We start from the raw sequence: 14,254 nt of genomic DNA on the forward strand, positions 1-14,254 counted from the left end.
TCCCTGATTTCTTGGAAGCACCAAACTTTTTTTTAAGCCACTGACAGGTGGCACATTATTATAAATTGCATCTGTTAAAGAGCAAGCAGAGAAAACGAAAATTAAGGAAAATTACATGCTTCCACGAATTGGTTGAGATTTTTTATTTTTTTTTCTTCTTCTTTTAAGTTGCTAGTAATTACAGTGTGTGTTTAAGCATATCCTAGTTCTAGGTATAGGCAGAAATAGGTTAAAGCTTAGTCATGCTTCTAGGAACATGGGATGTTCTTTACTCTAGTGATGAGTGAAGAAAAAAACTTATGAACACATCTGGATTTAGGAAATCCTGTCAAACAATAAAATGATCAAATGTACCAAACAGAAAGGGGTTTAGACCTGCACACCGGTGTGAATATGGTGTATAGTGAAACTTACATGACTTTATATAAATTAAACCTCTGTAACTTTAAGACAGTGCTGTGAAACCCACCCGTTTACAGACACAACACACACACACACACACACACAGGATACAGAAAGGAAAAATACCACTGCGCATTTAGTTTTGAGTGCTTTATTAATAACTATCCATACATATAAAACACACATTTATTAATCCATATTCAAGTGTTATAAAAGCACACAGAGAAAAAAACAGTTGAATACATACAACAAATGTGTTTCTTTAGCCTACCTTGGCAGTTTGTTGCTCCTTTTCTACAGTACATTTCCCTTACACAGTTCACACGATACAAAAGGCGCTTCTTGTTCACCAATACATGACAAACACGATTAAACACAAAATCTAAAGCTATATTGTTCTGTAGAGATCACGCGCGTGCAGATCCTAAGCTGCCCTTCTGCAAATGGCTCCGCGCTGCTGACATGTGGCGGACTGCAAAGCGACTGAACTGGCGCATGCGCACTACCCAGGTCCGAGAGGCCGATACAAGATGGCGGAGTCGGTGGGGAGGGAGAGGCGGAGGCGGGTCCGGATCGAATAGAGCAAAGCCTATACAGGACTCCTAGAAAATCTCTCCAAGGTAAGAGATTTAGCGATTTAAAAGGGATAACGCAGAGACAGACATGTGGCGGAATATCCAGGGCACGTTAAGGTCTAAAAAGAACCTCGCGTGTGTGCATTAGTGCACGAAATAAATAAGCAACACTGTGCGGCAGCTCGCGCAGGATCGCGCGCGCCATCTTGTCTCGCGTTTCCCTTGATCCAAAGTGCGCGCCTAAAATTGGGGTTGTCATGGGCGAAGATCCGCAGGGCTTAAATGTCACAGTGCTCCATTTTAACCACACGTACGGATGCCCGTGTCTATCCTCGTACGTTTTATTCATACCGTGGACCAAATGGCTCGGTTTCCGTCCGTGTTTTACCTGTTTTTTGCACGCATCCTCTGGCCGAGTTGCTCGCTGCTGCTGTTGTCTTTGTTGTGCAGCGCTCGGATGGCCGGCGTTTCCCCTCCTCCTCCTCCGTGTTTGTTTTCGGGCGGCTCGGTCCGGGGCGGGCGGTGTGTAGCCGGCGCATGCGTGTCCCCACTAACCACCATTTGTGCTCTTAACTCCTTTTTAAGTCGCTGCACATAAATCCCCCCGTTTATATAACAACACAATCTCTATACGGTTCATATCATGATTATTATTGTGATATTAACGATGTACAAAAACCCTGAAAAGAAAGCCTTCTTTGCTAACCGGCTAGCAAGCTAATCTCTGACATTTTCATTACCTATATGCAACAATTATAATGATCATTATTATTACATTTACAATTATTGTTATGATTACTGAGCTTTATAAAAACGCACATATATCTATCGATAACCGAGACACAATGAAGAATAAATAGTGTAAACATTAGCGCACGAGCGGCTTGTTTTGGTGACGCGCCCCCTCCATCTTTTGGCTCTAATCCTCTTAAACGCTGTAACATCATCTTCTAGTATTAGTTGTAACCGTGTAACCGTCCACGCGTTAACGACTGCGTATTTATTGTCATTGTGGTCAGTGGAGTGAACGTAAACCCGTCAGAACAGTTTTACAGTAACTCCAGTGTTCAGCTCCTGATGCAGTGACGTAGAGACACACAGAGATTCCCATACTGTATGCTGTGATCTAAACTGCTCATAGAGGCTGATTAATCAACATAGGAACATGCAATTACACAAAGTGTGAAGTTTTTTCATCCAGTGCATCAATTTTCCCATTCGCTTAATACATGTCTTTGAAAGGAGGGTGTGGATTTATTACATTTTATTTTATTCTTTAAATGAAGACAGGACAAATGAGGAGCTATGACGAGTGAAAACCATAGTACCATAAAGGGAGACTCGGGCATGATCATGTCCCCAACTGGGTCCTCAGCCCAAGCACCACCTCTCACGCCCTCCACCAGCAAAGCCATCCAGGACCTGCCAGGTGGGTGTGTGTGTGTGGGTGTGTTTGTGCGTATATGGTATCTTGTTACTGTCCTTCTAGCACCTGTAATGGCTAAGAACCGGCTTTTGTTAACAATAGTGAACACAGTATACAGTTCACCGTGGAATATCCAAAGTAACTGATTTAAATACATTTAAAGGAACGTTACTATTATATGTTATAATTCAACTTGCCAGGAGCCATAGAAAAAGAGAACTAAATAATTTTACAAAATCTGTTACAATCACATACCCTGAAACGGTAACATCACTGACTGCCTGACTGACATATTTTTTTTTATTTGTACAAGACAGTTAAAGATATGATCAATGTCTGAGAATGATGACCCATAGACTCAGAATTGTATATCATGATGTAATTGTTTCAATAATTTCTCAAGTATTCAAGTAGTCAAGCATTTTATTTGTACAGTACTCTAACCAAATGTTTTTTTTTTTGTCCTGTTTCGGAAAAAGAGTACACTCATTTTATGTTGAAAGGAAATTGTAATATCCAGTTATGAATTGAGGTTGTGTGATTCTTATCTTAGATGAGCTGGTTCAGGCTGGATGGGCAAAATGCTGGAGCAAAAGGGAGAATCGGCCATACTATTTTAACCGTTTTACCAACCAGTCGTTGTGGGAGATGCCGGTCCTGGGGCAGCATGATGTCATTGTAAGTACAGAGTAAAATGATACACGGTCACGCTTTAGTAATGTGGAATAATGTGACAGCTGAACAGAATAGAATATAAATTAGAGATCTGCCATGATGTATGAGATAATAACTCACTCTGTGTTTGGAAGATTTGAATGTTTTAGATTTGAATGTTTACACAAACAAGTTTGAACATCTTTCCTTTTAGTGCCTTTGCGTTGTCAGCATGTGTAACACACCTCTGCTTTAAAATCTCAAACTGATCTTTTGTTGACTGTGCTAATGTTTCAGTCTGATCCACTTGGCCTCAACGCAGCTCCTGCCTCAGGTGATGGAACAGGAGGAGACGCTGGACTGGGCAACGGGCAACGGAAGAGACGCCCCTCAGAGGATACCTCCTCAGGAGGTCCTAACAGCTTCAAGAGGCCAAAGGTCAGCTTCTTTTTTTTGCACTAATAAGTATTTCATTGAATGAATATTTAAAACACCTAAATAACACATGACTAGTGTTGTTTTGTTACCTCATTTTGATCCTGTTGAATTTTCGGCAGATACTTATGGTAATTATTAGTAGGCAATTAAAGCAGGTTTTGCTGATCGTTTTTAAATTAATTTTTTTTTTCTCCCAATATATGAAGGTTGAGATTCCTGTAACTCCAACCACCCCTTCAGTCCCGATATCACCAAGCACCCCTGGCGCAAAGCCCTGGAATTCCACTTTAGACGAAAAACAAGCCCAGCCTAGTACCCCTGCTCCTGCTCCAGCCCCTTACCGGCCCTCTGTGTGAGTAACACGGCATCAGACCTCACGCTCCTTTCCTCACTTGTATTATTATTAATAGTAGTAATGCAATAAATACTGAATACCACCAATAGCAACTCATCTCAACAACAGAATAAAACGAAACTCTGTATTTATGCGTCATTGCTTTGTCATCTGTTTTGTGTATTTTTTTAACCAAGCGCAAAAATTGTTATTCGAGAAACTACTGGAGAACAGACCTTTTCATATTTATTTTTGATTTTTTTATTTATTCCTTCAAATACTATTGCTATTAAGTATTACGTGGACAACAAAAACCAAATCACCAAAAATATTGACACCCTTTGGAGAGTCTGATTTTCATATTACTTGTATATTGACGTCAATATGGAAGGTTTAAAATGAAATGCAAACAAATTGTCCATTCTACAGAAATATTTGATCTTAGTCTCAAGAAACAATGTTGAGGTAAATTTAAAAGAAAACTGTCATGTGTCACCATGTGGGAATAATTGAAGACACAATGAAGTTAGTAAATTGGGTATAAACATATACACTCTGTTACATGTGCCATTGATTATTAATTATAAAAAAAAAATGTCTGCACTGCATTATTAAAAATATGTCTTACAGCTCGTGGCCCTGTAAAGGCTAATGACAATGAATTCTGCTTAGTACCAGAAAATTTCACCACAAACCTGGCGGCTTCTTTATCTTTTTAGTCAAGATAATGAAACAAAACATCCACTTTATAAGGAACGACACAGGCCACATCAACAGGCCGCAGCACAATGTAAAAATCATACAGATACAAGAGCTTTAGTTAATCTTAATTAACTAATTAGAATGAAGAAAACATTTTAGCGAAGTAAGATTAATTGTGTTGTTGGTGCAGAGTATTTCAGAAACTGCTCAGCTCTTGGGATTTTCACACACAACCAGACGTAAACCTTTACACAGAATGATGTGAAAAGCAGAAAGCATTGAGTGAGTGATAATTCAATGAGGGTAACGGCTTGTTGATGAGAGAGGTCCGAGGACAATGACCATATAGTCTATAGCCATGATAGCCTCAGATCTGGAGACCGTTGTGTGTGTGAAATTCCCAGGAGATCAGCAGTTTCTGAAATAATCAAACCTTACAGTTTAACATCAACATCTAGCCACAATCAGAATCCGAGAGATTCAGAGGACTTTTTCTTCAATCCGATGCCTGATGTCACCTGTATCTATATAATGTTTTGATTTGCTCTGCTGATTTGTGTAGTATGATGGCCTGATTAGAAAACTGCATAATGCTCAGATGTTCCTAATACTGAGGACAGTGTGTGTTTATCTCTTAAGGCACAAATAGTTGTGGGGACAATAATTTCAATCAATATGTTGAAAAGTGTACTTGCTGCATGTACTATTTATTTTTGCACATGAAGTGTACAAATATTTTGGGAATTGTTCTATAAAGTAGCACATATACATGTTTTTGGAAATGAAGTACAAGTGTTTCTGTAACATTTGTATTAAACGATGAACCTATCTGTCTATTTCAGAATCTACTGGGATCTGGACATACAGACCAACGCGGTAATTAAAGAGCGGGCTCCATTCAACTACCTCCCTCCTCACCCAGAGATTGAGCTACAGCGTGCCCAGCTCACCACCAAACTCCGCCAGCACTACCATGAACTGTGTTACCAGCGTGAAGGTACACACACACACACACAGGTCTCTTTTAGGTAGTGTTATTATTCCTAGTATTAAAAGAAAGTAACAGTTAAGAGAGAAGAGATGCTTCACGTCCCAGTTACTAGACTATCATTAAGATTTTGGTGTAGTGATGCCATTTGAGCACCATAGGTATGAGTCCTATAACCCAGAAGTTTAATTCGATTCAATTCATTATTTATTTGTATAGCGATTTTAACAATGGACATTGTTACAAAGCAGCTTTACAGAACATAAGAAACATAATACAAAAGTTGAATATTATACAAAGATAATTATAATACAATCAAGATTAATAATAGACTTTTATTTAAATGTGTTTGATTTATCCCCAATGAGCAAGCCTGAGGTGATTTTGGGAAGGAAAATCTCTGTTAGATGAGAGAGGAAACCTTAAGAGGAACCAGACTCAAAAGGGAACCTATCCGCATTTGGGTGACACTGAAGGGTGTGATTGTAAATGACAATTGTGTAACGCTAGAAGTGACTTAACATTTTTGCACTTCTGGTTCCATCATTCCAAAGTCAGTGGGTTTTTAATTAAAAGTCTTTTTTTGACGTGTCTTATAGCTCAAGTAGCTAAATTTCAAACAAGAAAACTCATCTCCTGAAGCCTTGTGTTTATACTCACACTTTTACAAACGATTCAAACTCTTAGTTCATTCAAGAGTTGGCTGGCTTGCAAAAACACATCATCCCTGCACCACTGCTCTCCTTTACTATAGATGCCTTTTCTGTCACACTTCTCACAAATGAAAACTTCTTACCCAGAATCCCTGCTGTCATTATGAAAAGCAAATGTTTGGCTCTACTGCTGTGGTATTGACATCGTGATTAGAATATCGAATGTAGACATAACAGAACGTCAAGTCAAGTCACTTTTATTGTCACATCACCACAGCACATGTGCCTTGGTGAGTGAAATTCATTGGAGCGAGCTCCAGAAATTGCAGAAGAGTTTACATACAGTAATTAAAACGAAATTAAGAACAGTTTACATATGGGTGAAAATGTGCAAAATGCTCAATACTAGGTGAAATGTGCAAATGTGAAAAGATGCAATATGCTCGTACATGGTCAGTACACACAGTGTACTATTGGACATATTTACAATGCACTACACATTATATACAATATGTACTTTTTTATATATATATATATATATATATATATATATATATATATATATATATATATATATATATATATATATATATATATATATAATGTGTGTGTGTGTGTGTGTGTGTGTGAGTATAAATCTAAATAAAATATATATATGTTAAGGTGCAACAGACTGTACAGATACAGAAGTGTCCAGTGGTAACATTAAATAGATTATTATATTAAATAAAATGTAGTGTGTGTGTATAGTCCAGTGCTGTGGTATTGACATCGTGTTTAGAATGTTCTGAACAACGTAGTTCGTTGCTAACACTATTAGCTGTTCTGTATTGTGCTGGCATTAGGGGCACCTCACATCTCACAAACACATCTTACCCCCCACCTGCTTCCAAAAGATGTTGTGAACTCTGAAACCAATCTAAGCTGTCAGGGATTTTACTAAACAAACACCCTGAGCTGTTGATTTGCACGTTGCAGGGATTGAGCCGCCACGGGAGTCATTCAACCGCTGGCTGTTAGAGAGGAAGGTGATGGATAAAGGAGTGGATCCTCTGCTGCCCAGCGAGTGTGAGCCTGTCATCTCACCCTCCATGTTCAGAGAGGTCATGAACGACATCCCCATCAGGTCCAAACCCAGTCCCTGTGTCACTGTGCATGTATAAGCTCACTTCACTGCTTAAAGAAAGAATGACCCATGGTTCTTTCTTCTGGAATTCTAGGCTCTCACGCATTAAATACAAGGAAGAGGCCAGAAAGCTGTTATTCAAGTACGCAGAGGCAGCCAAGAAAATGATAGATTCCAGGTGAACAGTTATGATCTTATTCCAATTCCTGCAACGTTCACAGTATTTACGTCGCTTACGATGGACTAACATACATAACTCATGTGCCAACAGAAATGCCACACCCGACAGTAGGAAAGTTGTAAAGTGGAACGTTGAAGATACAATGAACTGGCTCAGGAGAGACCACTCTGCCAGTAAAGAAGACTACATGGTACTTTCCTGATCTTCTTTTTCTGCATTTATATCAATGTTGTTTATTTTGTGCCATATGTTCACTGCACTTTTGCCTTCACGCAGGATCGTCTGGAGCACTTGCGGAAGCAGTGTGGCCCACATGTGACGGCCGTAGCCAAGGACTCGGTGGAGGGGATTTGCACTAAAATCTACCACATCTCAGCCGAGTACGTGCGCAGAATCCGACAGACTCACCTCAACCTGCTAAAAGAGTGTAACATCACAGGTGAGAACAAAACACGGGGGAAAATGATTACCTGCCATAATGCATTATTACATGAAGAAACGCTAGTAAATTACTAAACATTTCATTTTTTGTATGTTGATTAAAAATATCGTAAACAGCAAACAAGAGTTTGTATTCTTCTTGTGAATCAAGGATTAATATTTTACTACACTGTTCTTACCTAAATATATTGCATATTAGGACGGTATTTATATTTTATACCACGTCACTGTTGAATTCTTGATTCTGTTTGGTCAGAAGGGTGACAATGTTGGACCTCTGATCAAAAGTTGGTGAAGGTTCAAATCCCACGACCACCAAGCTGCCATTGCTGGGCCCTTGAGCAAGACCCTTAACCATTAGCTATACAGTTTTATAAATGAGATGGCTGTAGGTTCTTCTGGATCAGAATATCTGCCCATCTGTTCAACTGTATCCAGCTGATCACCTGATTACATATTGATCCAAATCAATATTCATCCAATAAGGGTGAATGTTATAGCAACGTCAGATGTCTACTTCAATAACAGCTTTCATGTTTGATGTATATTTAAGGGTTCGCCATTTTGTAACTCTCATATATGAACCTGTAGCCTTTTCTGACAGAGGAAGTCTTTGGGTTGGAGGGATTTGTTTTTTTTTTCTGGAACAAGCTGCTTTTTTGTTTAATTATCTCCAATAGATTGATGAATGAGGGGGGGCACGGTGGCTTAGTGGTTAGCACGTTCGCCTCACACCTCCAGGGTCGGGGTTCGATTCCCGCCTCCACCTTGTGTGTGTGGAGTTTGCATGTTCTCCCCGTGCCTCGGGGGTTTCCTCCAGGTACTCCGGTTTCCTCCCCCGGTCCAAAGACGTGCATGGTAGGTTGATTGGCATCTCTGGAAAAATTGTCCGTAGTGTGTGCTTGCGTGAGTGAATGAGAGTGTGTGTGTGCCCTGCGATGGGTTGGCACTCCGTCCAGGGTGTATCCTGCCTTGATGCCCAATGACGCCTGAGATAGGCACAGGCTCCCCGTGACCCGAGGTAGTTCGGATAAGCGGTAGAAGATGAATGAATGATTGATGAATGAGATGCTGGTGATGGAATGACCATTTCTAGCTCCTATAATACAAGTAATAATAGGAACTAATTTATTATTTACTAACTCTGATGTTCCACAACATGTGATTCTGGGTAAAATGTACACCGACTTTCTTTAATGGACATGGTATAAGAGGAACATAAGATTTGATAAATGCTGATTATATTCATTCAATATGTAATGCAATATATGTAATGAAATATTCAGTAACTACGGACTGCATCACAACACATGGTTGTTGATTGTTTTATTGCTTACATATCATCCACCTGTATTTGGAGACTGTACTGTGTGAACATCGGCTGCACTAAAACCCAAATCCCGGCATAACCGTGCTCAGTATGTTGAGATTAAACACTATCTGACGGTTGTTCTTGTGCTGTAGTGGACGGGGCAGAGACCGCAGAAGTGCAGGACCGTCTGGTTTATTGCTATCCGGTTCGACTGTCCATTCCTTCGCCACCGCAGCCCCGCGTCGAGCTCCATTTTGAGAACGATATCGCCTGTCTGCGCTACAAAGGAGAAATGGTGAAGGTCAACCGTGGCCACTTTAATAAACTGGTAGGATTTAATGCAGTGCTCCTGTACACTTCACACATGTGATGATTAAAATAATACAAGAAGCCCAAGATAACCCAAGACACAGTGTTTCATACTGTATTAATCGTGAACATGTCGCAGTCCATCGTGTGCACTAACAGAAAGATGTGTATTTTCTATTTTAATCTGTCCCGTGAACAGGAGCTGCTCTACCGGTACAGCTGTATCGATGATCAAAGGTTTGAGAAGTTTCTGTCACGTGTGTGGTGCCTTGTAAAGAGATACCAGGTGAACAGATATGTTAAAACATCTGGGCCCGTGTTCATAAAGATTCAAAGAATGAACTCCTAATTTAGCTTAAAAATGTCTAACTAGGAATCTTATCTTAAGAGTGATTCAGGACCTTGATCTCAGAGCAACTCTGAGCAAAGAAAATACAAACCCTAACATTTATCTTAGGAGGCGGGGCTTAACCCTGTTACTAGGTATGATATGTTCTTTTGAAGACTGATTGGTTGTCCAATAAAAAAATGAGAGCTTTTAAAATATGGTCTATTATAAGCCTTCACATTGGCTCTATGTTAAGATATTTGAGGCTTTACCGTGTAGAAATCGCGTTCGTAAACGTAACGTAAATGTAAACATCTCTGACAGCACAGAAATGTCATTTCTGCTGCTATGGCATTTCACTCTAATTTGTAGCATCTTATTAACTCACTATCATTATTAAATATTGTGTGCAACACATTTCTTCTGCCTCTTCACCCTTCGGCCATTTTCTCCTTAAGCCTCTTAAAGAAAGTCCTCCTCACTTCTAACAATTTTTGACCCTAAGAGCTCTTTTAAGAGCTAAGATGCTTTGCGAATTTTTATTTTTACTATGATCTTCTCTTTAACTCTAACGCCCACATTTCTAAGAATTTTCTTAGAATGTTGTCACTAGGAGAAACACTTTGCACTAAGAATTTTCATGAATATGGGTCCAGGTTTTTTCTTTATTGTTTGCTTTAGAGAATACTAATTGATATTCATATAATTTCACTGTGTGTGGTTTTTTTTTTGTAGGTGCTGTTTGGATCTGGTGTGAACGAAGGCAGTGGTCTACAGGGGGCTCTTCCTGTTCAAGTGTTTGAGGCTCTCAACAAACAGTTTGGAGTCACTTTCGAGTGCTTCGCGTCACCACTCAACTGCTACTTCAAGCAGTTCTGCTCGGCCTTTCCTGACATCGACGGCTTCTTCGGCTCCCGAGGGTAGGTTCTCCAGAGTTCAGGCTAAATCTGATCGATAGGCATGCAGAGCTTTATACTTCCTGTCAATCTAATGTAAATATTTTCTTTGCTCTCTCTTTTTATCAGGCCATTTCTAAGCTTTTCACCTGTCAGTGGATCATTTGAAGCTAATCCTCCATTCTGCGAGGAGTTCATGGATGCCATGGTCACACACTTTGAAGTAAGAGATGTTTGAATGAAATCCCAGCTTATTGTTCTGTATGTTGGAAGCTTATTTGCTTTTCTGCTCTCCATCACTCATCTCTAGGAGCTTCTAGAGAAGTCCAGCGAGCCTCTGTCTTTCATTATCTTTGTTCCTGAATGGCGCGATCCCCCTACCCCGGCACTGACACGGATGGAGACAAGTCGCTTCCGCAGGCACCAAATGTCCGTGCCAGCCTTTGAGCATGAATATCGCAGTGGCTCTCAGCATATCTGCAAAAGGTCAGGTTGTCTATATGTCTATATTTCCCTTCCTAAATTCTTCAACACGTTTCTTCCTAATTCCTTCACACCTTTATACTGTGCACATGTCCATACCTCATGGCTATTTGTTTCTCAGACACACAGGAAAATACAGTCCAAAATGGAATTTAAAAACAATATTGCTTATTTGACTAAACAAAGGAATGACTGCTAATGTGACTTGAAACAGTGCCATTATGAGTGATGCAAGTTTTTTACTACGTTTATTTTTTTTTTTTTAAAGAGAGGAGATGTACTACAAAGCCATACATGGAACAGCAGTCATCTTCCTGCAGAACAACGCCGGATTTGCTAAATGGGAGCCAACCAGCGAGAGGATTCAGGAGATGCTGTCTGCATATAAGGTCTCGGGACGCTCTCTGTCCTCTCCTGGACCTTCCTCTTCTTCCTCCAGTAGTGGAGACAGAGACTCCAAACCGAGCTACGAGCGCTCAGCGAACCTCGAAGCCCCCGGAGGCCATGAAAGTAGCAGCCCTGCACCAGAAACAGCAAACATTTAAGTGTGCGTGCGTGGTTGTGTGTGTGCGTGCGTGTTTGTTTGTGTGTGTGTGTGTGTGTGTGTAAAGTGACTGGCTGCATGTTAAGTCAGTTCATGAGAGAAAATGAGAAGAGAGCTACAGAGATAAAGTTCATTTACTATTCTCGGTTTCTAATATTTAAAAAAATATATATTATGGGTTTTATTATTAATGTTGTCATAGTTGTTAAGGTTTTTTTTTTGTTTGTTTTTTTTACTGATGATGTGATTATTTGGTCACTAATTACGTTTTGTTCTTGTTGTCACTTGAGACGTGGTAATTCTATTCGGGACTTGTTTTATTTTGGCCTTTTTAAACTTTGTGCTTTGTTCCTAGGCAGAGTTGTCTTTCTGTCAGGTTGAGAAGTGGGGAAAATGGATGATAGTGTCTCTGTTGTGCTTTTCTATTTTTTTTTTTCCTTTCTAAAAAAATTCTATGCCAACGGAAGTGAGATGAATCCATTAGCAGTTTGCTATGTTTCATAAGCCCCCTAACATGTGTATATCTTGTGCATAAAGATTCATTGTGCCAGTTTATTTAGTGCTGGAGGGACTCTGAAGTTACTCAAGCCGGCCTTGGTGGTCCCTCTTCTGGAACAAAGCACTGATGTGAACAAAAAACTCACCTTTGTTTGTTCAAAAGGGTTCCTTTTAGAGTGGGCTTCAGGATGCAAATAAGTAAAACAGGCCTTGTCATATACCTAGTAATTGGTTTCAGCGTGTTATAGATTCACTCTTCGTTTACTTGTAAATTTTAAATTGTGCACAGAGAACAAAGATGAATCCGGTTGACTTTGTTTTCCTGTCTGTAGGAAAATGCAGTTTTGTTACTTCCTGACATGCTTTCAGAAGGATTTGGTAGCATGGACTGTGCTGAACATGAAGTTTCTGAGTGGATAATATGACTTCCACCCTTAATTATTCACTCTCTATGCTTGATGTATGTCTCAGTAATGATTTCCAGAGAAAGCAATAGGTGAACCTAAAGAGCTTACACGTGACGTGTATACGTGACCTTGCATTTCGGCAATACTAACTGTCCGTCCATCCATCTTATAGAATCCATCCTACCGTCTTAATTTGAGCCTTAGACATAATATTACTAAATGCCTTGGTTTATTTTTCTTTCTGAAAAAAAAAAAGGTTTGTAATTGTGTGTTTACTCCAGAACGAGATTGAACCTGATCACTGGGCAGCATAATGAATGTAAATTTAACAAAAAAGGAAAAATAAAGGGTCAAATAGTTGATCCTAAGTTTTCTCTGTAGTTCTGGGATTAGAACAAGGATCGGATTAAATCTTCTCTACTACCAACATTCTTGTTCAATTTGTCAAACTTTATGTTGGAATCGGCTTTCTTGCTATTAGAAACGTGTTCGAATCTATAAGTATCCTTAGATCTGGTCTATTCATGTCTCTGTTGTATTTTTCTCGTTTCTCTGTGTATATACCCTTCATCTTTTTAAAGTAATGAATCGTAATCGATTCGAGCGTTACGCTTGAGGGACGGCTCATGCACTCGCCATTATAGCAGTACACAGTTTTGGCAGCTTGCTGATCATTGCTAACATTCGACTCCCCCGAAGGTAGTACCTCACCTTTTATGAAGTCTTTATCTGGCTTTCTCATTCCTGGAGTGTTTCCCATCACCAGCAAAACTGTAGATATTGTACAGAAAAGCATTATGAAGTATGGTTTTTGTTTGATTTTCTGCCACAGTTGTAGAGTGAGCTCTTTTGAAAAAAAAGAAAAGAAAAGAAAAAAGTATCCTACTCCTACTTCTGTCTTTCTCCCCATGCTTTTTATTTCTTTTAATTAAGCAAATTTGTTTATGAATTATACAATTTATGAAATAGAAGTCATTTTAAACTAAACCAAAGTGATTACTGAGAAAGAGGAGAAATCTATCTTGTATGTAATAGTAGAACTGTATATGAACAGTACTGCATAGTGTAACCAGCAAAAATGATTTGTTATTTTTATATTTCAATGTTGTATGTGTTCTGGTTAGGTTCTTTTGCTTGATCCCATTTGTCACAATCACAAAAGAGATAATTAAATGTATAGTGCTTATAGGATTTGTGAGATGTGTTTTTACTGATTCTTTCATGTCTGAACCTGTAATTGATTTTTACGCTATTAAGTCATTGTTTTGTTTGTGGAGCACCACAGAAGCTGATGTACGACGTTGGAATTTTTTGAAAACGTCGTCTGAGCATTAGTCATAAGTTTACTGTTCCAGGATATCAGCCTTTTAAAATCAGTATAAATATATGCGTCTTAGTTTTGTTCTTAGTAACTTATGGAAACAAGGTAAAAAGTGTGTGAGATCTCAAAACATCTATATTTTTAAAGGACTTTTAAAAAAGGACTGCACCACTTTTTTACTTTATTAATTTTTTTCCTCATACTCTTATGCTATGTAGTTAATCAGAAAGTGTGTG

General features: G+C 39.2%; 1 protein-coding gene across 1 annotated transcript; it reads left to right on the plus strand.

The window, feature by feature from the left end:
- The first annotated feature begins 905 nt into the window (after positions 1-905).
- Positions 906-13,883, plus strand: pcif1 (phosphorylated CTD interacting factor 1). The gene is made up of 16 exons (XM_060868257.1): positions 906-1,022; positions 2,264-2,406; positions 2,957-3,081; positions 3,355-3,495; positions 3,702-3,847; positions 5,374-5,528; positions 7,151-7,298; positions 7,393-7,476; positions 7,570-7,669; positions 7,756-7,918; positions 9,385-9,560; positions 9,741-9,827; positions 10,605-10,789; positions 10,895-10,988; positions 11,076-11,251; positions 11,517-13,883. Exons 2-16 carry the CDS (start codon positions 2,283-2,285, stop codon positions 11,791-11,793), a joined length of 2,181 nt encoding a protein of 726 aa, XP_060724240.1. The 5' UTR covers positions 906-1,022; positions 2,264-2,282; the 3' UTR covers positions 11,794-13,883.
- The last annotated feature ends 371 nt before the right edge of the window (positions 13,884-14,254 follow it).

The sequence above is a fragment of the Tachysurus vachellii genome, chromosome 4 (assembly GCF_030014155.1).
Source record: "Tachysurus vachellii isolate PV-2020 chromosome 4, HZAU_Pvac_v1, whole genome shotgun sequence".
NCBI classification, from domain to species: domain Eukaryota; kingdom Metazoa; phylum Chordata; class Actinopteri; order Siluriformes; family Bagridae; genus Tachysurus; species Tachysurus vachellii.

Coding starts and splice junctions, on each gene's coding strand:
- pcif1 (XM_060868257.1), top strand. CDS start 2,283: ATGACGAGTGAAAACCATAGTACCATAAAGGGAGACTCGGGCATGATC. Junction 7,670..7,755: donor CCAGTAAAGAAGACTACATG/GTACTTTCCTGA, acceptor GCCTTCACGCAG/GATCGTCTGGAGCACTTGCG. Junction 7,919..9,384: donor AAAAGAGTGTAACATCACAG/GTGAGAACAAAA, acceptor CTTGTGCTGTAG/TGGACGGGGCAGAGACCGCA.